The 24,045-nt window shown below is 38.9% G+C and overlaps 3 protein-coding genes across 5 annotated transcripts; 1 reads left to right on the top strand and 2 right to left on the bottom strand.

Moving 5' to 3' along the window:
• Positions 1–314: 314 nt before the first annotated feature.
• On the bottom strand, positions 315–4,143 carry LOC131314227 (EPIDERMAL PATTERNING FACTOR-like protein 6). 2 transcript variants are annotated; one of them, XM_058342738.1, is made up of 3 exons: positions 3,422–4,143; positions 3,183–3,238; positions 315–905 (listed from the first exon to the last, which is right to left on the bottom strand). In XM_058342738.1, the coding sequence occupies exons 1-3, from the start codon at positions 3,567–3,569 to the stop codon at positions 621–623; spliced, it is 489 nt and encodes a 162-aa protein (XP_058198721.1). In that variant the 5' UTR covers positions 3,570–4,143; the 3' UTR covers positions 315–620. The 2 variants fall into 2 exon arrangements, with proteins under 2 accessions (XP_058198721.1, XP_058198722.1); XM_058342739.1 differs by having other exon boundaries at positions 3,428–4,140.
• Positions 4,144–13,035: 8,892 nt separating this feature from the next.
• LOC131314225 (protein GRAVITROPIC IN THE LIGHT 1) lies at positions 13,036–15,328 on the top strand. Of its 2 annotated transcripts, none has more exons than XM_058342735.1 (2): positions 13,036–13,170; positions 13,432–15,328. In XM_058342735.1, exon 2 carries the CDS (start codon positions 13,665–13,667, stop codon positions 14,994–14,996), a length of 1,332 nt encoding a protein of 443 aa, XP_058198718.1. In that variant the 5' UTR covers positions 13,036–13,170; positions 13,432–13,664; the 3' UTR covers positions 14,997–15,328. The 2 variants fall into 2 exon arrangements, with proteins under 2 accessions (XP_058198718.1, XP_058198719.1); XM_058342736.1 differs by having other exon boundaries at positions 13,042–15,018; positions 15,101–15,328.
• A 551-nt stretch (positions 15,329–15,879) lies between these two features.
• Positions 15,880–16,762, bottom strand: LOC131314226 (transcription repressor OFP17). The gene is given in 1 exon segment (XM_058342737.1): positions 15,880–16,762. A coding segment is annotated over 1 exon segment (570 nt). The 5' UTR covers positions 16,649–16,762; the 3' UTR covers positions 15,880–16,078.
• Between the last annotated feature and the right edge of the window lie 7,283 nt (positions 16,763–24,045).

Genomic DNA, 24,045 nt, shown 5'->3' with positions numbered 1-24,045 from the left:
AAATACGTCATGAGCCGTCATTTCTCCTTTATTTTATTCGATTATCAAGAATGCTTTGGGATTTGCCTGAGAGGAATCCGAAGGTAATTTGTTATATATTGAGAGTGACATAAACTAGACCATGTTCGTTTTAAGATTTTAATTTTGGAATTTTGGATACTGGGTGAAGAGAGATAGATGAAAAAATAAAAATAATGAGAAAATTTATCGAAAACCGTGCACAGAGACAGAATTTCAAATCCATAATTCCAAAACAAACATGGTCCGCAAGAGGTCAATAATATATAGTACTCGGTATTACATAAATAAAGTAATTGTGGCCAACGATAGAAGTCTTCATTCACACAATGATAGGAGTCTTTGTTCATAGCACCGTACATACCAATAGTCGCAGCTTGTAAATACAGTAATATAAGCACAAGCTTAATTCCCAATTAGTAATCATCATCTAGTTAATTAATGTGCGAATTACCATAATCTTTGTACATTTATAAACCAAGCTAAGTATATACTAAGGAATTCATCTCTCAATAGGAATTGATCACAACTCTGTCCGAAGTGACATTGTCATCAACTGGTAGAAGTACTTTTAGGTAAAGCAGTACATGTAGTAATAGTAGCTACGGCATGAACAACCTGTTGCCACATTTGCACCTCCACGCCTCCGGGTAGTACTCGGTGGTCACCGGAGTCCCCGGCGGAACCGGCACGTGAACCGGCTTGCACGGGGAGCACCTGCCGCACTTCGACATGCACCGCGGGGGCCATGATCCGGGCCCGCCCAGAAGCCTCCTCCTCGTCCTCTTATCCACCGTGCTCGTTCTTGAGACCTCACTCTCGGGTGATGATTTTGACATTATCATCTCATTGTTGCCGAGGATTTTCTGAAAGACATTCTTGGATTCCTGCACCAAACATATGTTAGGACCAACAAAGTGTGAACACACAGAATCTATCTACGTACATTTTCTAGTATTCAAATTTTTCTTTGTTTACAACACACAAGCTTCTAACGTGCACTGGTTATCGTCCTTTTTTTTGAAAAATTTATAATTACTCTTGAAGCACGAGCTTTAAGACTCTCCCATCGCTACACATCCATGGCAGCATATATCCACGATTAATTATATAGACTCCACGTAAATGTTCGGTGATAGAAGTTCGAGAGAAATCACTATTCTGTTCAACATCAATCGGACCAGTGAAAAGGTTAACGTGCGTGCGCCTTGACCGTGCTGGAAACAAAACTTATTAAGGAGTAGTACTTCCAAACATGTTTTCCAGCGAACCCGCTGGTCAAGTCTTCCAAGACTCGCCTAAACTTGCGCTGCTGCGAAGGTGGCGTTGTGTGCTCTTTATTTCCGACACTTCTCACATGACTTCTGGAATGAGCCACTGTCAAATGGACCCCAACAGCCGTGTGATGAGATTACATGGATCGAAGACCCAAAATGCCCCCAAAAGCCGGAAAAATGTTTCTATGGTTATTTGTAACGCTCATTCAAATGATGCGAGTTCTATGTATATGTGAATCTCACCCTATATATGAAAAGCGTTACAAATAATAGTTGCATTGAAAATTTTCTCCTAAAGACGAGTTGTCATAATGACTATCCAAAAAACAAAAGTCTAGAACATTCATGTGCACCTAACAATTCCGAGCACAATTTTGGCTGGAGTTGTATCTTAAAGATCTGTCTTGCTCCCCATGAAATTACTTGTTTTGACTTAATAAGTTAAAATAATTTATTTTTTTTATCTTTATTCAATTTTTTCGGATTTGTTAATTTTGCCTTAAACTTTTATAACTTATTGATTCGTCTTGTTGAGAAGATTCGGAAAAATAAAATAAAAATGATAGAAACTCATAATTTTTTTTAAATCGACAAAAATAAGTCAACATTTTTTTGACTTATTTTTGTTTATTCAAAAAATTTCAAATTTTAATTATAATTTTTTACTTTTCCGATACCTTTTGTCAAAACGAATCAATAAATCAAAAAAATTTAACGCAAAATTAACTAATGCAAAAAATTAAATAAAAACAAAAAAATAAGTGACTACTTTTCAAGCCAAAACAAGAAGAAAAGAGAGAATGCTACACTAATTAACCGTACCAACCTTGATTCAAAACACTCAAGGCAAGATGATGGACCTGAGATTGTATGCAGAGTGGGCCATATAAAGGATATTAACAAAGTAATTGTGACGGTAATATAGCAAACAAAATTTTATATATACTCATGGAACCCTTTAAATAAATAAAAAATAATCGCAGCATTTAAGGAATTTTTTTCGTTTCAAACCATTTACCCACCGCTGTTGCACAAATTTTAAAAGTAATTTTTACACCGCCTTTTGATCATCTCACATTAATTTTTTCTCGTCTTCATTTATGTGTGATTTCAAAAATATCATTATATACAAAAAAAAAAAAAAAAAAAGGAGTAAAAAGTAAAGAGTCATTAGTAAGTAATAAGAAAAATAGTTTTAAAAGAATAGTACTTTTTTTTTTCAATCGGTACAGAAATTATTTCTTTCACAGACGTTAGCCCTAGACGGGGAGAAAAAATCCACATTTAAATGACGAGCAACTGATAGTATTTTTTTTATCAGTGTAACTTATCTTCAAAACCATATGACCTATGAATTAATAGGACAGTGCCGATGAACGGCCGAATTGACAGCACCACACTCCTTTATACAGGAGTTGTCGGCAGCATCGCCTTGTCCGAATAAATGTCTCTCTCTCAGTGGCCATGAATCTAAGATTAGAGCATCTCCATTTCCTCCAAAATAGAGTATGAATGTAACACATTGAGGGGAGATTTTATAATTTATTCTATTTTTTTTTCACTTTTTGTACTTTTTGGGAGAATCTTTGAAGGACCCATCATCCTTTTTAGAGTTTGAAGAAATTTTATACACCAAATTTACTTTTGATCCTTCATTTTTAGAGGATCAAATTTACTTTTGGAGGACCAAACTCTAAAAAAGACGGTGGATCCCTCAAAAATTCTCCTAAAAACTACAAAAAGTGAAAAAAAAAAATATTATAAAATTTCCCATCAATGTGTCACATCCATCCTCTATTTTGAAAAAATAGAGGTGGATTGGAGATGCTCTTAGAAACAAGAAACTGAAACGTGTTAAAAAGAAGTGTACGATAGAAACACACCCACCTGCTTCATGTAAGTATCCGCTTTAGCACTAGTGATCATTTGGCACCGGATTCTATCTGCAAGACAAACGAAGGCCAAAACAGGAGTATTAAGAAAGAAAACCGCGTCAACAAATCCATGAATTAGCAATTTAAGACAGCAATCTGTACGAGTTAGAAGCTACGAGAAATGGGTATGTAAAATGCTAAGGTAGAGATCAGCTTAATCTGATGGAGTACTGATGTGATTGCAGTACAGACGCTCACCGTGACGAGGAGTAGTTTCGGTGGTGGTGCTGAGAATCACGGAAGCAGAGAAGAACAAGAGGAGGACGACGATGGAGATAGTGCAGTAAAACAGAGGAGTCCTGTTTACAAACCAGCTTAATCTACCGTTCTTCGACTCCATGAACGCAGTAAAAATCAAAATTGATTAAACCTGTTGAATCAAGGAAATGATTTGCTTAATTTCTCTTCTGCTTATTTGACTCCACCCCCTTTGAATACTAGAAATTCTCACGTTTTTGAACTTATTCCCACTTGGACTCTGTTTTCCAACATCCCATGAAGCAGTTAACTTCGACGCGAAAACAACTTGCTTCTCTCTCTCTCTCTCTCCAAAAGTTTTTCTCTCAAAGTCTAACTTTTGCAGGGGGAGTGGTTGGGATGGAGGGGAGGAAGTAGTGGGTAGAAGATATTTGCTGGTGTAATCTGATGGGTGTATAGTAGAGAGAGAGGGAGAGAGAGAGAGAGAGAGAGAGGGAGGAGTTAAAGTGTCGAATCTAAAGCAGATCGGGTTCTCCTCTGTTTTGCTATGTTTGGGCCTCAGATTCTCCTTCAGGCTTTTCCCCACGTCCCTGTTTTTCAACCACTCCCAAACCCAGTAACGTAAAGCACCCTACACGGCTACACTACACCCCCCAGTTCACTGCTCCTTTGTTCCTCCCCCCCTCCCCTTTCTGCAAACGCCTCTCTCTCTCTCTCTCTCTCTCTCTCTCTCTCTCTCTGACTAAACGCCCGTTTTGTTTTTTTAAACAGTCAATTCATTTAACAATATTCGAAGGCAAAGATTACATCGCAATACACAGGAATGCACCAAACTAATGCCCGAGACACGAGTTACTGCATAAAGCACACAAGCCACAGACTCAAGGACACCCTGCAAAAATAGCCGACACAAGTGTCGACATAAGAATCCCGTCGGGGCAAGGCAGAGAGATACCAAACGAAATCTCAGCACAAACCATTAAACACTAAGCACAGATGTAATCACTCAACAACAGAATACAAGCGAAAAAACAAATATCGGCTCCCAAGGACAAGCCTCAAGGGCCGCCGGCCGGAACTGGACTGGGAGACTCAATCCAGAGCTGTGGAGTCCTCGAGGGGGTTTCGAGGCAAACCTCCACTGCCACGCAAGGCTCTGGGGCGCGAAGGCCGAGGCAACGCCGAGGACAAACTCCGGCAAGCCCAACGCACCCACGGCGGCCGAAGAACAAACACTTCCTCCCGCTGAATCTGCTGTTGACCACCAACCAAAACAGAGAGAAGCAGCCGATCAACAGAACTGGGACAGATCTCAGAAAACCCCAACACAGCCGCCTCCTACCACCACTGCCGCTGCCGGGATAAACCCCACGACTGCCGTCGTACCATCGAAAACCCTCTACTCCGGCCAGACCACCGAAACCCTAACTAAAATTATTCACCCAACACCCATCGGATCTAGAGCACTAAACCGGTACAGACCGGACTGGAGAGACCAGCCGGTAGAGCCCGAGCCAAACGGCCGGAAAAAAAGAAAAAAGAAAGGAAATCCTCTCCCTAACAACCCCACACCTATTCCACAACGTCGGCCCCCGAGCACCACAGATCTAGAATCACCTTGTGGGCCAACGGACTGTGGGACACCACCGATCGCCAGATGGAGCCGTCGCAAGGGAGCCATGCCGGACCAACGGCAACGAACGCCCAAACTGAGAAGACGGGGCGCCATACGCCGGGCGAGAGCGAGGCGAGGAGGGGAGAAGGAACAAATGGGGGGAGGAGGGAGAGGGAGGTGGAGGCCTCCTCCCCGCGGCGGCAATGAAAAGTTTTTCAGCTTTTAGAGAGAATGTGAAAATAATTTAAGTCTTTTTTTTAAGACCCGAATTTTGTGTGATACAAACATTTTTGAAAAAACACAACTCAGATTACCAAAATTTGGCAGAATGAAAATCAAAAGTGTGAGCGATATAGCATTTTCAAGAATTATGTGACTAACATCATATTGTACTATAAAGGCTACGTAGTGCTAAGATTATAGAGAGCAGAATGGAGACACGTAATCATATTAACAGATATGTCATATATCAAGAGTACCTAACAATACGTAACTGTATCAGGACGGCTATAGCTAGCATTTTTGGAAAGTGGTGTCTACTTTTACTCGTTTAAGCTAAGACTTCGGTGCAAATTAAAAAAGAGAGGCATTTTTTTGACGATCAATTGAAAAAGGGCAAGAAGTAATTTTAAAAGATGTTAGTACGGCATTTTTTATTTTATTTTTTTGTATGAACCGATACAATTTTTTTTTCTTTGTCAACGTATGGACCGATACATTACGTAACAACAACTATTTAAAACTTATGAAATTATACAATAGTCCCGAAGTATCGCCACGTGGTACTTCGGACCACTTTTTACAACTACAGTGTATGAATCTCATAGAAATATGTGGTTGTAAAATGTAGTCTGGAGTACTACGTGCCAGTACTCCCAGACTATTGAATAATTACTCTTAAAACTTTTAACATAGCCAAGGTATTCTTGTACACCTTCCTCGCTGAGAAATTTTTGGGTGCCAAGCTAGCATCATGTTTTGCCCGAGTAACGCATCCAGGTCATTCATTTCGATTTTGAACGGTTTGGATTTAGAGAGAGAAAAATGAGAAGAAAGAAGAGAGAGAGTGGTGATGTGAGAGGAGATATAGAATTTCAATCTGAACCTTCTAACACACTTTTAGATGACCCGAATGATCTACTCAAACACCATATGGGCTGCACGGCGAGTGTCCACCCGGCACCCAAAAATTTCTTTTACTCGCCAGACAAAAAGTCAGGTGTAGGGCTGCACTTTATGCTTTGACCAATCCCTTGCTATTACGTCCCTATGCACATGGATGGTTCTTGACTTGAGTTTACCAATTCTCTAAATAAATTTCGCCAAATTACAAAGTAAAAATTCTTGGGTTATGCTGTACGCGGTTAATTATGAAGCGACAAATGGCATAATCCAGTATTGGGTTATGCTGCACGTCCATAATTACCTTAGGATATTCTACTGTAATAATCTACGTACTAAAACTAAGGTTGCAAACGAGCCAAGTTGCTCGCGATCAGCTCGACTCATTTAGTAATCGAATTGAATTTGAAATTGAATTTTGAGCTTGTTTAGTGAACAAATCGAACTTAAGACTTCAAAACTCGTCTAGGCTTCAAAAAATAGGCTTGGCTTATTCAGAAAATGAATTGGGCACGGTTAGTTTAAGGACTCAAAAACCGAGCAGAAAACGAACCCGAATTTGTGTTCATTTAGTAAAGAAAAGCCGAGTCCGAACACAATAAAACTCGACCCGGCTCTTTTGCAAACCTCCGTAGCATATAGGCCAAGGCAGATAAGATGTTTGGCGAAAATAATGCTCGTTTATAGGCAGGTTATTACAACTGCATCGATCACCACGTGAGAAAGGACTGCCAAGCGGGCCCAAGGCAGCTTATATTTGACCAATTTGTCAGATGAATAAAAGGATCTGGGGAAACAATATGGCCACTGGCTCACAAAAAATTTGGCCATGTTCTACCCATGCATCTGTCAATTTCATGATTCCAATGGCAAATAGGTCGGGACAAAACCGTGTAAGAAGAATTTACTGTAGAAGAAAGCTGTGTCGTAGTTTTTTCTTTCTTTCTTTTCAAGTATTACTTTGTTTTATTTTTGTTACGCTTGTATTTTAATTGTACTTATTCAATGTGTATCGATCGCAGAAGTTGAACTTATGCATATGCGTATGTTATGGTTAGTTACAAAAAATTTAATTAGACCATGTGTTACACACTTTTTATAGTTCATTTGTTACGCATGTTTTTTAGATCATTTGTTGTGATTTTCAATGGTGTCAGTTACAAATGAATATATAATTTACAAATAAGAATTATGTTGGCATAACACAAAATAAAACTATAAATTCTTTACGAATTGTTTTGTTTTTGAGGGAGGGCAAAAGGGTAATTTTACCTACCAAACTCACCTAGGCAATCGCTACGAATTGTTTTGTTTAGTCCTAAAAAAGTTTGCAAATGTGTATAACCTAAGTTTTTCTATCATTATAGTAACTAATTAACATTGTGAGTGTGTTACGGAGTATTTTTTATTTTTCTTTATCCAAGAAAGTCATATTTTGCACTATCCCAGGGGAAAGGGGAGTAGCCTGAGTTGGGGATGGCATTTGAATCATCACCAAATGAAGTCCCCATTACTAATTGAGTTCGGAGGTAACTTTTTGTGAGAATCTTATTACTTTCTTTCTTTTTTTATAAGAACAACTTTCTTAGAAGTTTAATATCATGATCGAATAAATGACGCATGACCTTCAACATTTGGTTCTATATCACATAGTAGTCTTCCTTTATGGTAGTTCTTCTCTAGTTCAACACTTTTGACACACAAAAACAAATACATAAAGGAAAACGAGATACGGTGAAACCGGCATTTGTGTTATTTCAGTGATCTTGGAGTAATGCTTGAGTGGTTTTTCCTATCACTCATTATCGACAAATTCATGCACTTTATGTATTAGAATATTTGAGAAAGACAAAAATATTCTATTGAATTTGATGATGAAACTTTACAACGAAGCCCCTATTTATACAATTAGGTGGAGGAGCCTAACTATGGAAGAAAATCAACCTACTTACAATCAAATCGTAATCAGTTACAATAAAAAAGAAATCAAGATAATCGTACAATTCGATATTCTAGGTTGGGCCCATACCAATGTATGTATGGTGAAAAGGATTTCATATCATAATAAGTATTGCTCCAAGAGTAATGAATACTACTAATTCTTCCTGGCAGCTAGCTTGCTTAATTCTTTCTGTTTTTCCTTTTCCTCCCTTGACTTAATATTTAAGCGAAGAGAGAATAATATGATGGAGTCACTGACAAGTTATCCAAATACCACAAGTTCAATTGCTGGAATGCAAAACTAATGGCCACAATTGGAACTTATTGGCAGAAACAGCCCCATGTTCCTATCTATGGAAACATATTCAGTGGTCCTGAAGTATTAATGCTCTACTCACAAGCTTGTGAATCTCATCCTGATTATATGTGATGAGAAGAGGGCAAGAGGCCCTGAGCATTGCTCTAGAACCACACGCGCGCGTACGTTTGTGAGTTGAAGTAGTACTAGCATATAAAAGCGAACAAATTAAATAACCATATTGAAGTAGGTAAATAGTCTTGATCCCATATAGAATGATCACTTGCGCGCTGAGGAAAATTTGTAACACCCCGTCCCACTGGATAGGGAAATAAATGCGATTTGGCGTCCCGGGCTAGCAAGTCCGCGTATTTTTTACTCTCCCTCGTGATCTTCAGATCTTCTTGATTGGCAGATTGCCCAATTCCTAGATTAAGGACCTGCAAGCAACGATCTAGTTACGAAGATGGTGATCTTGTTGTTGTGTATCGGAGTTAAGCAGTTGGATGGCGTTAGCAGCATCCATTTCGATGGAGTTGATGTAGAGTTTGAACATAGATATAGAGCACTTAATTAATTAGAATGTAGAGAGATTTGCTGGGATAAGTTCAAGTGATCAGTGCTATTATATACTACTACTACTGTGTAACTTTGGTTTTTTGTTCTTGTTTCCATCTACTGTTCTTAGTCCTATTGCCCACTTGCCCTTAACAAGAAGGGGCCACTGTGTCCCATGGCCATGACTTAAAAACATGCATGGTTGATTTAAACTTAGAAATCGACTGTCACCCCACCTCAGCTTGAGGCATGTGAAGGTGAAATGACAAATATATATATAAAGTAAAAGGGTCTTATTTATGGGCCAACTCTCTCTGCTCCAGTCCTTGATTTTGACTTATGGGAAAATCCATGGAGATCTGTAGAAATTGCTAGCCTAAGCCTAAAGCAATCAAGCCATGTGATATTACAGAGTTTGCAAAGTCCTAATAAAGACAGAGTGCCCTAAACCCATGAAGAGAGATTAAAAAATGGTAGTTGTTAACAGAGTGCGCTTCGAACCCTTTATTGACAGGCTTGGATCTCTTTTAGGAGTGCAAAAGAAACGTCAACTTGCCAAACTAATCCAACATGCGCCAAATCGTCACGAAAGTCTTACGTTCCAAGCATACCTGGACGGATAGCATGCACGTTTTCAAAAGGTCGGTTTGGCTAGTTGCGGGTAAAATTTACAAAACCTGTCTATAACTCAACCTGCCATATTTACATGTGCAAGGCAACAACTAATATGATACTACTTACATACTAATGCCAAGGGTGCATCCTACCGTACTTAATATGTTAGCCCAAATTGCTACAAGTTAATTTATGATTTTGTGGAAATATCATTTGGCAATTGTTAGGGGTGGAGTTTTAGTCGGATGAGCTAAAGTTAGCCTACTTGGATTACGTTAAAGTTTGAATATTTTTTTATTTTTTTTACTGTGTTAACCTGCAAGTTAAACCATGTTTTTCTCTTCCTTTTTTATTTTTTTTGGGAATTAGCTAATATTACACATGTTATAAACAACAGGATAGCTAAAAAGGTTCCAGTTGCAAAGTTATTTGCAATCCGCCCAACCTGGAATACGTCACCAGGAAAAATCAACCACCCGATGTATTAGGTCTTGAAAATTGGTGCGCGAAAAAAATGCCAACTTCCCAAAGAGAGGTAGTCTGAAAAATACTAAATTTGTTTTGGAGCAAAAAAGAAAAAATTAACCCACACAACCCGGCCTGTGCACATCCCTAGTTGACTCTCTCCCACAAAATACTTCTTGAGTTCTCCTCCGGTTCTTGTTACCGGGCTGGTCTTCTGGGCCATCTGGCCTGTATTTTTTTGTATGAATATCAGCGATAGCTTGGAGCCCAAAAATAACATTTCGGGTATCCTTCCGGAAATTCTGCAAGACAAAACGAAACGAATATGAGTACATACATGGGGTACATACCTCCCCGTTACGTCTTTGAGATCCGTTTTGGGATAAAAAAAAAAATCTAAGTCGCTCATTTTATTTACTAAAATATATTGTTTAGGGTTCGAATATGAATATCGATAAGAGCATTTACCAAAAATTTCAATTCAGCTTCAGAATTTAGGTGCCTAAACTGTGAAGCAAAAATGGATTTTTTCAATAAACGCTCTTACCGATAACTAAAAATGAGTTGATATTTGAGAGAGACCCTAAATAACAAATTTGGAATGAAATGAGCGTATTGAATGCATTTTTTTGGGACCCAAAATGTATCCCGAAGACGTCGAATATGTACCCCATGTATGGTTACTTTTTTTTGTCAATATTGTATATATATTAATGGGAATTAGTGGAGGTGGTAAAACTAGCACAAAATGATTACATAGACTATCTATAGCCTGGCTTCCAAAACTTCACTTCTCCTGGGATTCAAACTTTAGTTATCAATAGGAGAGGGAAATGAGTTACAACTTCAATGGAAGTGGTTCTCTGCCCCATGAGTATTTCCACAAAAGCCCCTACTGTTAAATCATCGGAAAGCGGGACCCCCTTTCTTACCCATGACAAGGAAGACAACGGACAGGTTTACGCGTGCTTTTCTTTGTTCGATGGAGAAGCGAGGGTAAACTACACTGACACACCCTGTATGGTATTGAAACACGACTGTCTTCCTCCACATTCTTTTAAATACCACTGTAACCTCTTCTAAATTACTACTACCACATTGGATCAAACGACTGGGATTACCAATGTACTCTCCAATAAAGAACTGCCCTTTATAGGCTGAAATCAGTGTTCTCGCCGAAAAAATAACTTTCAAACTTGATCTCGTGCTCACTAAAATGCCATCCAGCACTTATAAGGATTTCATCACAAAATACCAAAATCTAAGACATGAACACAAACACTAATAGACTGAGAGGCTATAAGACACGTATTGCATAGCAGATCAACATGAGGTGTTGGCATAGAATTTGTCCGAGATTTAGTAGTAGAAAATCCCTAGAGAAACCCAGCACAAACAATAATCTGATACGCTCAGATGAAATCAACAAAGTTACGAGTTTCCAGCCAACGCCAACACCGACCACTGCTCCGTTGAGAAAACAAACGCCAAATAAGATCCGGCTAGTCTTCACTGCCACGAGCATATGGACTCCACTCCGTGGTGAATCCCCGCTGTCATAGTAAGCTCTAGCATGAGGGAAAGCAAGAGTCGACGAAACCCATGCGACCACGACGGGCACTGTAAAGGCATAATTGACGAAAGAAAACTGTTGAAACTTATTTATCCACCATTGTCACCCACAGGGTCTAGGAAAACCAACTGAGAGAAGAATTACAGCTGAACAAAAACCGGAAAGAAACACAAAAACCTAACCTTACCTCATCTTCATTGCTCCACTGCCCACCCCCAGTAACCAAATTTGGGGAACCCAGGCGGATTCAGACCAAAACAGGTTCAAAGCCATCTGCCAATGACCTACTTGTCGGATTGTATGGGTGTTCCTCGCATGGGTAAAATCCATATATACATCTAGTCCGCCAACTTTGTATTGCCTTGGATTCTTTAAATTTGAGCAAATAAATAAATTGATATCATTTTTTTTAAAAATACATTTTTATCAGCTTAACCCTTTGGTGCCAATATGGAGGGCAAACTTGTCATTTGCGATAGCCTTTTTGCTTGTCCTGTCCGTTTTGACTAGAGCTGTCCACGGTCCGAATTGGATCAGATTCCTATGAATCCAATCCTAATCTATGAATCACGATTTTTAGAAAATGCAATCTATGTCCGGACCAAAAATTCTACGGTTCTGTTCCAATCCAATCCATAAGTCACGGTTCGGTTCTTATTTTATCCACTAATTGCCTTACAAAAAAATAAAATGATGCAACTGTCATGCCATTACATATCATAATTAAACTAAAAATGCAAACACAAAGATCCATAACATTACAGCAAGTCATCAACAATGTATTACATAATCATATTCCAGATTTCTAGTCCAGATACCAGCAAGGCAGCAACATTAATGTGAAATTGTACATTGTTAGTCCAGATTTCTAGTCCAAAGTTACAGTTAAGTGTTATATATTGCCACATTAATGTAAAATTATTTAAAAAAAATCATAACAATAAGTAAAATTATGGAGTAATTATTTATAAATATTACACACACATATATATTTATATTTTTTATTTTTATCTCACGGTCCGGTTTGGTTAATCCACTATTTTAAAATGAAAATCTAATCCTAATCCGTATCTCATGATTTTTTAATTTTTGAATCCGTGTCCGAACCATTATTCCACAAACAAAATCTAAAAGGTACTGATCGATTTGATTCGGACCGATTTCACGATTTTTCTTGGATAGCCCTAGTTTTGACTGCCTTAACGACCAAGCAATAGCATATTTTCCAAAAGTAAGAGGTCACGGTGGTATTTCAAGAAATAAGGTGAATACAGTGCTATTTCAGAACTACTCAGGGGTGTCAGTATAATTTACCCTAAAAGGAACGAAACCCCACAATTCAAAATCCGCGGCTTCTCTCTGCTAAAAATCCACCAGTACAGATTCTCTCTTTTCCCCAAAAATAACACTAAAAATAGCCTTCTCTCTCTCTCTCACACACGCTACAGTCTATGAACTCCCAAAGAAACTCCCCCAATTCAATCATGGTGAAGAGAATACGATCGGCGTAGACTCATCCATTTATCATCATCGCCAACCAATATCTAAATCATTAAGTACGTGGTTTTCTGCCCCTAATACTAGTAGTTGAAATTATTTCAAAGTTTATTTCTTTCTGCAATCTCATTTGGCTTTATTCTAAATTTGTTTCTTTGCAGTCGCTGCATCTGAGTTTCTCGTATTAAACAATAGTCCTTTATAAATCCGATTTTTCTTTTTTAGGGTTTGTTGTATAGCATATGCTCGTTTATTTAATGTGGTCAAAATAGCTACTGCTTTGAATCCTTACTTTGTACTCTTTCTCCATTATTTTACAGGAATTTCACTGGGAATCTTGGCGCTTCTCTCTGTCTCCTTGCTTTTGTATCTAGCTCTTCATAAATTTCAATCTTGAGAGTTTGAGACCACTTTTCTTAGATTTTCTACTTTAATCTACTTTATTCGAGAAAAATAAAGAAGAACCCAAGAATTTAAACCCATTTGCTACTTTAATCCGTTCCCAGATCAGTTTGCATTTGGGTTTTTTCCCCGTATCAAGAAGTGTCAAGAAATGGAATGCGCTACTAAGCCACCCTCTAAACCTTCTTCAAACATATCAGACATCGTTTCCAAATTTGCCAAAGTCTGCAAATTTAGATCCGTTGGTGCGTTCTCAACCGAAAACCCTAGACGCCCCCGCCTTAACAATGCCACGCTGACCGAAGACAGCACCGATGCCATCGAAGAGGGAGCGTGCGATGTGGAGAAAGTTCATCCCCACCCACTTGAGATTCAACCCCAAAAAACCACTCAATGTGCTGATGTGGAGATCATGAGGTTGTTTGACACAATTTCAGCACTCAAATCAGCTTATGTTAGGCTGCAAGAGGCTCATATTCCGTATGATACGGATAAGATCAAGGCTGCTGATGAACTTTTTATGGCTCGGCTTGAATCGCTATGCAAGATCAAGCGTGTGTATAAAGAGAAGCATTTCAATGAAGTTGATTCTGTTTCCGCTCGATCAGCTCTTCTCCTAGCGGAAATTCAAGTTCACGAGAAGCTGTTGGAGAAATTGAAGTTCCAACTCGAAGTAAAAGACACTGACGTGATTAATTTGCAGCAACAACTTCTGGATTTGGATTTAAAGAACAGAGAGCTAAGTGTGAATTTTAGGCTGAAAGAAAGGGAGAATGTGAAAGTTGGGAATTTGTCCTCAGTTGAAGACGTCTTCAACGCAGCTTCAAAGGCCATTCATGACTTTGCAAAGCCGTTAATTAGCTTGATGAAAGCTTCAGGTTGGGATCTTGACCAGGCAGCGGAATCCATTGAAGCATTGGTAGAGTATTCTAAGAGGTCTCACAAAAAGTACACATTTGAAGCTTACATTGCCCAAATAATGTTTAGTGGGATGCCACTGCAATCTTCTAGTGTTGATAGCATATTGAAGTGGGACGACTCCTTTGATGCTTTGATTAGGGATCCACATTCGAATTTTGCAAAATTCTGCAGAACCAAATACCTATCTGTGGTTCATCCAATGATGGAAGCATCATTCTTTGGGAATTTGGATCATAGGAAGTTTGTGTCTAGTGGAATGCATCCTAGGACACCATTCTACAAAGCATTTGTCAAGATGGCGGGGTCAGTTTGGGCTCTGCTTGGAGTTGCTGCCTTGAGTGATCCGAAAGCTCAAATATACAGAGTTGAGAGAGGAAGCGGATTCTCAGATGTTTATATGGACAGTGTGGAGGTGTTCAACGATGACATAATAACCTGTGATGAAGGAATATCAAGATTCAAAGTCGAGTTTATGGTTATGCCTGGGTTTAGAATTGGAGAAATGGTGCTTAAGTCTCGGGTGTATCTCTCGGGCTTGAGATCCTCTCATCATAGAGTCTAGAAAGGGGTGCTCTGCCTAACTGGTAACTTATAGAAACCGCTTCACTTTTTGTTCTGAACAAGTAGTTCCTTGCCCTGCTATTAGATGTCATATCTTTGATGCAGTTTTTGCCAATATGAAGTGCTACTCTTCAGATTTCTCTTTCTCTTCATGTGGAAGGATTTTGTTTACTGGTCACTGAATTGTAAATAGGTATCTATCTAGTTAGGGATGCCATCAGATTTACTGCTGTTGGTTAACAGATTAACTTGGGTACTGCATTTGGGGCTTTGAAACAGTAGTTCCTATGGTTGGTTTGGAATATGTTAATCTGTTGAAAAGCTTTACTGAAAGCCCTTGAATAACTTCTCTATACTTTAAAAAAGCTTGATATATTTTGCTGATCTTTGAAGGTTGTGGATGGTAATCATAATTGCTTGTATTGTCTTGATTGTGTGGTCCAATGTTTGGTACATAACATGGTAGGTTGTTGTCTATATTTCGTTTTTATTGTTTTAAGTTGTTATGCCATATCAAAATAGTAGTTAAAACGGAAGAGAGGTCTCTTGGCTTCCCCAGCCACTTTGACAAGACGCGCTAATTAGCAGCCTATTTTCTTTTGCTTTCAATGTGGTGATATTTTCCTGTAGTTTTCTCTTATACACTGTTGTAGTGGTTTTTGCCAACTTTATTTTGTTCACCTGGCTATATTCGACATTTTGCCCTCATAGTTGTACTGAATGTATGGGAAGATTATGGTGAATTCTCTTCCTTTTTAGGAGCTGTAAACTTTTACTTTTTTGGCATTCGATCTTGCTTTCATGTTCAGCCTTGCAGGACTAGAAGTTCTGCAGCACCCGCAGAGTAGATAATTAAGTGTAAGATTACTAAAACAAAGTTGAAGTTGCTCTGTGAACCATTCAGTATGTTATTTTAGGGGATGGAAAGGATTGACAAGGATAAATTCATACTTCCCTGATTCAATCGGGGAGTATGTGGTTCTGTAATGGACGAGTATTTTGACCCGGTATACAGAAGCTGCAAAGAAGGATATTAAGAAAAAAAAATCAAGCTTCGAAGACAAATTCTCACATAGAAAGCCTCTAAGGTGTATCCATGTTCTCCTCACAATTGGAGAACAAGTCCTTGCATAATTCACCATAGAATCTGCACACCAAATCTTTGAAAACCGGGCACTTGAGATCCTTCCAGCATTGGAGAAGCTCTTCGACGTCCGTCAAATCCACCACTTTCCCTTCATCCACTATCATCTCCACCAAATAATTCTCAAACCTCCTGCACGCGTACTCCACATCTCTCTGTCCATAAGCCTCTGTCTTATGACCCCCATGCGTTCTTACGCAAGCTGGTGTCAGAGGGGACGAAAATGGCGCTCTTTGATGACCTGCATCCGAGAAACTCTTGAGCGTCATTAGTCGGTCCATCTCTCTTGGCCTTTCTCAATGAACCAAATAGTGAGAGCAACCTAGTAGCTAGCCTTTCTTGGAGGGGACTTTTCTGCAATCGGATTGGTGTGGTTTACGGGAATGTAGGGTACTTCTTATAAAGGGTGGCTTCTTGAATCTGATTTTGAATACTTGTAGGAATATTTTTCTGCATGGGTTGAAAAGAAGCTTCTTGCATTTGAAGGCAAGTGGAGTTTTTAGTTTCATGATTGTGGAAGGATTGTTGGCTAAGAAAGAGGAGTTGTGGCCTTTGGTTTCGTTTGGAGGCGAGAGGTTGCCTGCTTTGAGAAATTTATTCTGGTGACGGTTGGTGAGAGAGAGAGAGAGAGTTGTTTGCATCTTCTCTTTTTGTAGGGTTGGGGAGAGACCAATTGGGTGAGAGTAAGGTTCACGTCTGTGCAAAGGGAAATTGGATACCATCATACCATAAAGCTTAACCATTTATAGCTGTTTTGTGGGAAGTCCTAATTTTGCACTTTTTTTTTTTTTTTTTAAGAAATGGGAAACTTCATTGATAGCGAATACTCAGTAGAAAAGTAGGCATACAATCATGCAAAACTACCCAACAATATAAACGGTACAAACAACTCAACAAAACAAACTACTGCAAAACAGAGGTGAAGAACAGAAACAAAGGTTAAGGCCTGACCAGGCTTGGTCCGGGATTTCTTGGTCCGGGAAGAAATCCCTGTCCTGGTCCAGGACATGGATATGGGACGCTCGGGGTAAAAGAGAGCAAGTCCAATGGTTTTGGCAAAATGGCCTTTTGCCATTCCCAAAAAATGATCATGAATAGTGTCATTTGGCCGAAAGATGGCAATGTGCCAATGTTGGTGCAATAGTGCAGGGCTATTTTTCTGGCCATTCTTTTCAATAATTTTATTCGTACCCTATTTTCAATTAATTATGTGGGTCCAATTGAGAAAAAAGAAGGATTTGGTGGTGGCTTTGGTGATGTGGTAGAAATGGCCTAAGCCATTTTGGTGCCATTGTGAGTGAAAATGGCTGGGCAAATGGCCACGGCCGTAAATGGTTGCACAAATGGCCAACGATTGGGTTATAGTTTTTGGCAGATTTGACCAAAAAATGGGAATGGCTTGAGCCATTTCTACACCATTGGACTTGCTCTAAGATGCAAGTCCATGTCCTATTGCCATTTAGAGTGTCGAAGTCATAATTTGACAATTTGTATTAACAAAAACTAAGTACACTCATTGTCATTTGTTCATACCAGAAAATGAAAATTGTATATTTGGAGCCAAATTTCTCCAATATCATCCAAGCTGTTTGATTTGCATTAAATAATTAGATGGTTTTTAAGCAAATGGTCTTGATTTGAGATTGTGCCAAAATGGTACCAAGCAAATGCAACAATGTAATTTTTTTTTTAATCTCTGTAACAAGTCAAGAAATGGTTTTAACAAAGTCATTTTGACACCAACATGTAAACTTACTGTACAATTTATCCCGTATTATTTACATGTCAATGCGGTATTGTTGCATTAGGATTTGAAAAACATCAATCTACTCAATTAACACCGTCTAGGTAGGGTTCGACAGTGGTTTTATTGGTCGGTTGGTAGAGGGAAGCGGTTGCAATTAGGGTTGGGTTTAATCAACGTTCACTTACCTCTCTGGGCGACATGGATGAAGTGCAGAAGGTATTCAACAAATTCAACACCAACGGCAACTGCAAGATCTCCGTCTTCAGAGACCTCGGCTTCGACGCCGGCACGTCCTCGGCGGATCTAACCGACGCTGTGACGGTGATCGACAAGGACGGCGCCATCGACCTCCACGAGTTTGCCGACTTCCACCGTGGGAACGCTTCCACCCACGGCGGCCAGAACAGGTTGTTTAAGGGGAATAATTGACTTTGACGTTTGATTATGGGTTGAGATAGTTGGATTAGGATGTTTATTATGTACGTATTTTGACCTTACTCTTTCCACAAGGCAACTACTAGTGTTGCTCTTCTTTGAACTTCTAAAAAAGGGGTGGGTTGGGTTTTGAGAGGTAGGGACTGCGGTAAGCGTACTCTTCTCAACCATTGATGGAACACAAGGTTGTTGATTTAATTTTTGTTGATAAATAGGTGCATTAATTTCATGTATATGTACCGATTGTTAATAGTTAATTATTTGGTTTATCATGAATTTCTCCAATCACGGGTCTGGCACAAATTTGTTGGTCATGTACATCGTCCGCCACCAATTCACCGCATATGTTTTGTGCTCAAGTTGTAGCTTCGTTATGTAGTTTTGAAAATCGTAGATTATGGCAATTCAAGTTTCAAAGAGCATAGGGAATTCCTTGTGTTACTTTATCTTTTTTCATGTTATGGTCATTGTTACTTTTACTTTCAAATTCTGTATCTCAATTCTTGTCACTGCAAAGAAATGGAGATTTTTGCTTTAAACTAAAATTTAATGATGTAAAGACCACTGCTTCATTTCGTGATGGTTTTTAAGATTAAGGCAACTGTGATTATTTTTGAAGTTATAATCTCAGTCATAAATACAAAAAGATCAAGCTTTTCGTAAAATCATGATAGTTTTTAAAGTCGAGGGGTTTTCATTAACTGACCAACGAAGCTAATTGGAAATGTAATGTCTGGACGAGGTCGGTGAGTGGAGTAATACATTGTACAATATATCTAATTTTTTGGATAGCTAAGATCGTTTATTTAACACCATTTTCTCACTTTTATTCTACCCAAAACTCATGCATTTGCAAACCAATTACTAATACCCTTCAAACAATTATATTTACTAGCTAGCTAGAAATGAAACTGTATATCACTCAAAGAAAATAGAAGCAACCTCAAATATTGAACCTTGAAAGACCATTACAATATTGTTCCCCCAACCAAAACAAAAAACCAGCAATTTTGTTATGGAATTTGCACTGTAAACTAGTCTAGCTTTTCACCGAGAATAGGAAAACTACAACAACAACAAAAATCTAATATTAATTCCATTCCAGAAGTTCATTTGTGCACTAGCTCGAGTGATGATTCTTACAGTAGCTCCGTTTCAATAAATCAGATCGATCAGCGTTGTTCCCATCTCGGCATCTTCCAAAATGACTGGCACTGCATAACGCAAACATGCAATAAAAAATAACAAAAAAAGATTCAATAAATTTTGAGTGGAAGCCTAAAAAAAGTACTGAATAAACTTCTAAAAATGTATTTCTCCAATCAAGAAACACAATATGGCAGAATCAGTATGGGAATCGGTAGGAGGTCGCTACTGATACTAGCAAAATTGATAAAAAGGAGTGTTAGGAACATAGAAAATTGACAAAGAAAATACCCTTAAAGTGTACATAAACTACTCAGATTCACTGTGCAGTGCATCTTAACTGTTCATATACACTTTAAGGATATTTTCTTTACACCTAACATTTCTTATTGATAAATTATCAAACTTGTTCACCATTCACGTGTGTGCTCTTCATTCATTCTGGTCTGGTCTGGAGTAACAAGCAGTGAGAGAGTACTACTGACTCTCATATCATCGTGCCACCCCACCCCACCCCACCCCACCCCACCCCACGTACCCCATTCAATCAAACTCAATAGATCTCTCTTGTCTGTTCCTCTTTTACTCGGCAGATAGTTAGACGCTCGATCTCATCAGTAGATTCTTTCGTGGAAATGTCAAATCCAGGGGAGGGAGGGAGGGAGGGAGTGTGGGTTTCTTTCTTCAAAGTAGGTCACCGCATAATGCATATATAGGGAAATTGATGACTCTCCCCCCGCTTTATGGAAAAGCTAGCTTCAACTTTCCACTCACATCACATGCTCTGTGATTCCTGTGAATGTGATCATCGATGTACTCCCAAGTCCCAACACCTATACATACCAACAGACAAATTATAGATAGATCGATCATGGTTCAAGTTTCATCTCTTTCACTTGCAAAACTAGAATTCCAGTCCTTAGGCAAAATCTGCTCCACGTACACAAACTCATGTCCACAAAAAAGTGCTCTCTTTATTTATCCTTGTTCTAACACAAACAATGTACTATTCAATAATTACTAACAAAAAAATAAAAAATAATAATTCTTAACATATATGGTTATATGTCCAAATCTGTTGTCTCGATCTGCAGGTTATCAGAAGCAAGTCAGTGAGGCCGCTGCGCGGACCGATTCAATAAGTGATAGACAACGGAGTATGATTTCATGAGATCAAATCAACGAAGCAGTTGAGATCGAGATCAAATCAACAAAAACAAGATCAAGGAGGAGATGAGGGCAGAGACGGTGCGGAGCACCATGGCCATGGCAATGGGTGACGTCAACTGCCTCGTCGCAAAGCGTCGGCATCGTTGGCATCATCTTGGACGGTGTCGGCATTGTCGCACAAGGCGTGGCTATGCTAACCTGCGAGGGATCAACGACGGCGGGAGAGATGATCGGCGGTGGAAGGGGGGACGATCGGCGGCGGGAGGAAGGATCGGCGATGAGAGAGTGAGAGAGATTGATACCCTAAGAGGCATTTTTTTCTTGTACAAATTTCTTTTTTTAAGTAAAATGGATCTAAGGCTTTATGAAACATTATTAGTGGACTATAGGGGTTAGGAACTTAAGAAGTGGACTAATGGGGTTACAAATTTGCTATAATGGGCTCTAGACCAATTTTTTTTTATTTTTTTTATCATTGTAACAAGTCAAGAAATCGTTTTAACAAAGTGATTTTGACAAGTGTGGTGGCAGGGGGTTTGATGGGTTCTAGGATTAGGTTTTGGGGCTTCTGGGTTGGACTTGTCTCATGTTGTGTACGAGTTTTTTTTTGGGTTTTTTGGGCTTGACTCGGGGTGTTTTTTGAGCTTTGTCCCATCAGGTATTTTTTTTTTATTTTCATCCAACCTTTGGTTGGATTTTCCTCCCCTCTCCTCCAACTTGATGTATATGTCAAGTTTTCTTCAATAAATTTGTTGCCGATAAAAAAAAAATGTCATTTTGACACCAACATGTAGACTTACTCTGAGCGAGCTACACAACAATTTATACCGTATTACTTGTATGTCAATGCGGTATTGTTTCATTAGGATTTGGAAAACATCAATCTACCCAAATTACCAACAAAACAGAATTATAAGATCCCGTTCTGCTAAGGCTCTTATATTTATTTTTCGTTTTACAAGACTTGTCATTTACATCACATTTATTTTAAAAAATAAGTAATTATTTTAGCTAGTGAAACACACCCTAATTGCGTGAACAGCATTATTTTGATCTGGTTCTATAAACAAACTTAAATCACCATTCACGGGCGTGCTCTTCATTCATTCTGGAATCTGGAGTAACAATTAATGTAAAGAGTACTCTGACTCTCATCTCATGTGCCACCCCACCCCACCCCATCCAATCAAACTCAATAGATCGATCTCTCTTGTCTGTTCTTCTTTCGTGGAAATGTCAAATCCAGGGTGGGTTTCTTCAAAGTAGGGAATGGACGACACTCCCCCCCTTATGGGAAGCTTCAACTTTCCACTCACATGCTGTGAATGTGATCATCGATGAACTCCCAACACCTATACATACCAACAGACAAATTGTAGTAATGTACTAGATCATGGTTCAAGTTTCATCTCTTTTACATGCGAAACTAGAATTCCAGTCCTTGGTTGGCATCACTTTTCGATTCCATTCTTTGGGATAGTTTTTCCTTAGAATGACGTGGCCATAGTAGATTGATAACGAAGAGAGATATTTTGATGAGGCCATTTTTAGGGGGTTTTTTTTTTTCCGGATTTGAGAACCCTCTAGTGAGCAAAGTCGCTATAGAGTTGTAGTAAACATCTCAGCCGTCTATTTCAACAATCAATGGTTCCGATTTAATACAAACTCTTCTGGAAGAGTTATGTTCTTCCGTGGGAGAGTTTTTTAAACTCCTATCAGTACCAATTGCCATTGATTTTGTTTATTTGAAAATCTATGCATAATATAGTCTTTCTATTGCTTCAAAATTGTTTGGTTGTCGGCTTAGCTAAGAGCATCTCCAATGGTTTAAGCTATTATCTTGTGGCCAAAGCCAAATTTTGGCTTGTTACAGTGCTTTTTCGCTATAATTTGACCAAACTGCTGCAATGGTAACAAAGCTGAAATTTGCGTATCTACCTTCCAACAACACTTTTCTTAATTAACTTTTGCATTGCTGACTTTTTAAAAAAAAATTTATACTGTATAGTTTTTTGAGTTTCTTGCTCATCACCAAATGATTCAATCTTCTATAGCTAATCATACACTTCGCAATGACCTTATTAAACACTTGTGGTTACAACAAGGAGTACTATAATAAAGTAGAGTTTCACCTTGTAGTACTAATAGTAGTAGTTCTCAGAGTTCTTAGATTGTGTCAACCAATAATTTTATTAAGCTCATCATACACTCCGCAATAACCTTATTAAACAGTACTTGTGGTTGCACCAAGAAGAACTATAATAAAGTAGAGTGTCGCCCTGTACTTCTAATAGTAGTAGTTCTCCGAGTTCTAAGATTGTGTCCATCAATAAATTTTCTTTAAGGAATTTTGATTTGGGGTGAAAATTTTGTGTTTTTCATTCTTTGAATAATTATTTCTTTGTAATTTCCCTAAACATAGTTGTTGTTGGTTTTGGTAGTTGAAATTGATGAAAAATCCGATGTGGCACAAATGGCCGAGGCCATTTTTTGGCTCCCGAAATGGCTTCCCATTGGAGCTTAGTTTTTTGCCGGCTTTGGCTCCCATTGGAGATGCTCAGAGCATCCATAATGTAATAATCAAAATTAAAAGATTGCTAAAGTTAGCAATGTGTGCTTAAAAAAATGCTCACATTGTAATAATCAAAGTTAGCAACATCCTAACCAATAATTAAATTTGGGCATTTGAATAATCAAAAGTAACAATGTGTGACTTCACATTGCTAACTTTAGAAACCCTCTAAATGAATAATCAAAAGCTTACGTGACAGGTTTTGATTATTCACTTTTGATTACTCTATTACATTGCTGATGCTCTAAGGATAGCATGATAATTTGTTGTGCAGGTCACGAGAGCTAGGTGCTGATACCTGGTGCGTTGAGTGTCCCAAGCGGACAGAGTCTCAAACTTGTCTATCTAATACAACGATATAAATCGAGGGTGTTCATTATGCTGCCAAGCACCTCGGTGCCAATTGAGTGCCGAGCGGCATTTAGCTGTTCATTTTGGTACGGACGGCTTGGATTGAATATAAGAGCGTACAAATCTGAATCGTCTATTACTCGGTCAAGATCCGAGCCGTCGATCGCTGAGATGAACGGCCAAATTGGCCGCTCGGCACTGCTGCCAAGCACCCCGTGCTTGGCAGCATCTCCCAGTTCATTAGACACTCTGGCTTGGTTCTGGCATTGATGAGTTGTTTGTTTCGTACAAGAAATTTTTGGGTGCCGGGTAAGTACCATGTAGTGCCTGCTCGGCGCATCCGAGCTGTCCATTTCGGTTTTGGACGGCTTGGATTTGGAGAGAGAAATAGGAGAGGGAGAGGTGGGGCGAGAGGAGAAAGAGAGTTTCAATCTGAGCCGTCCAACACACTTTTAAACGGCTTGGATGGGCTGTTCGCGCACGGT

The sequence above is a fragment of the Rhododendron vialii genome, chromosome 13a, assembly GCF_030253575.1.
Source record: "Rhododendron vialii isolate Sample 1 chromosome 13a, ASM3025357v1".
Taxonomy (NCBI): domain Eukaryota; kingdom Viridiplantae; phylum Streptophyta; class Magnoliopsida; order Ericales; family Ericaceae; genus Rhododendron; species Rhododendron vialii.
The sequence above is the reverse complement of the archived record's forward strand: the minus strand, read 5'-3'. Positions and strand labels throughout refer to the sequence as shown.

Coding starts and splice junctions, on each gene's coding strand:
- LOC131314227 (XM_058342738.1), bottom strand. CDS start 3,569: ATGGAGTCGAAGAACGGTAGATTAAGCTGGTTTGTAAACAGGACTCCT. Junction 3,239..3,421: donor TACTCCTCGTCACGGTGAGC/GTCTGTACTGCA, acceptor TTTGTCTTGCAG/ATAGAATCCGGTGCCAAATG. Junction 906..3,182: donor CGGATACTTACATGAAGCAG/GTGGGTGTGTTT, acceptor TGTTTGGTGCAG/GAATCCAAGAATGTCTTTCA.
- LOC131314225 (XM_058342735.1), top strand. CDS start 13,665: ATGGAATGCGCTACTAAGCCACCCTCTAAACCTTCTTCAAACATATCA.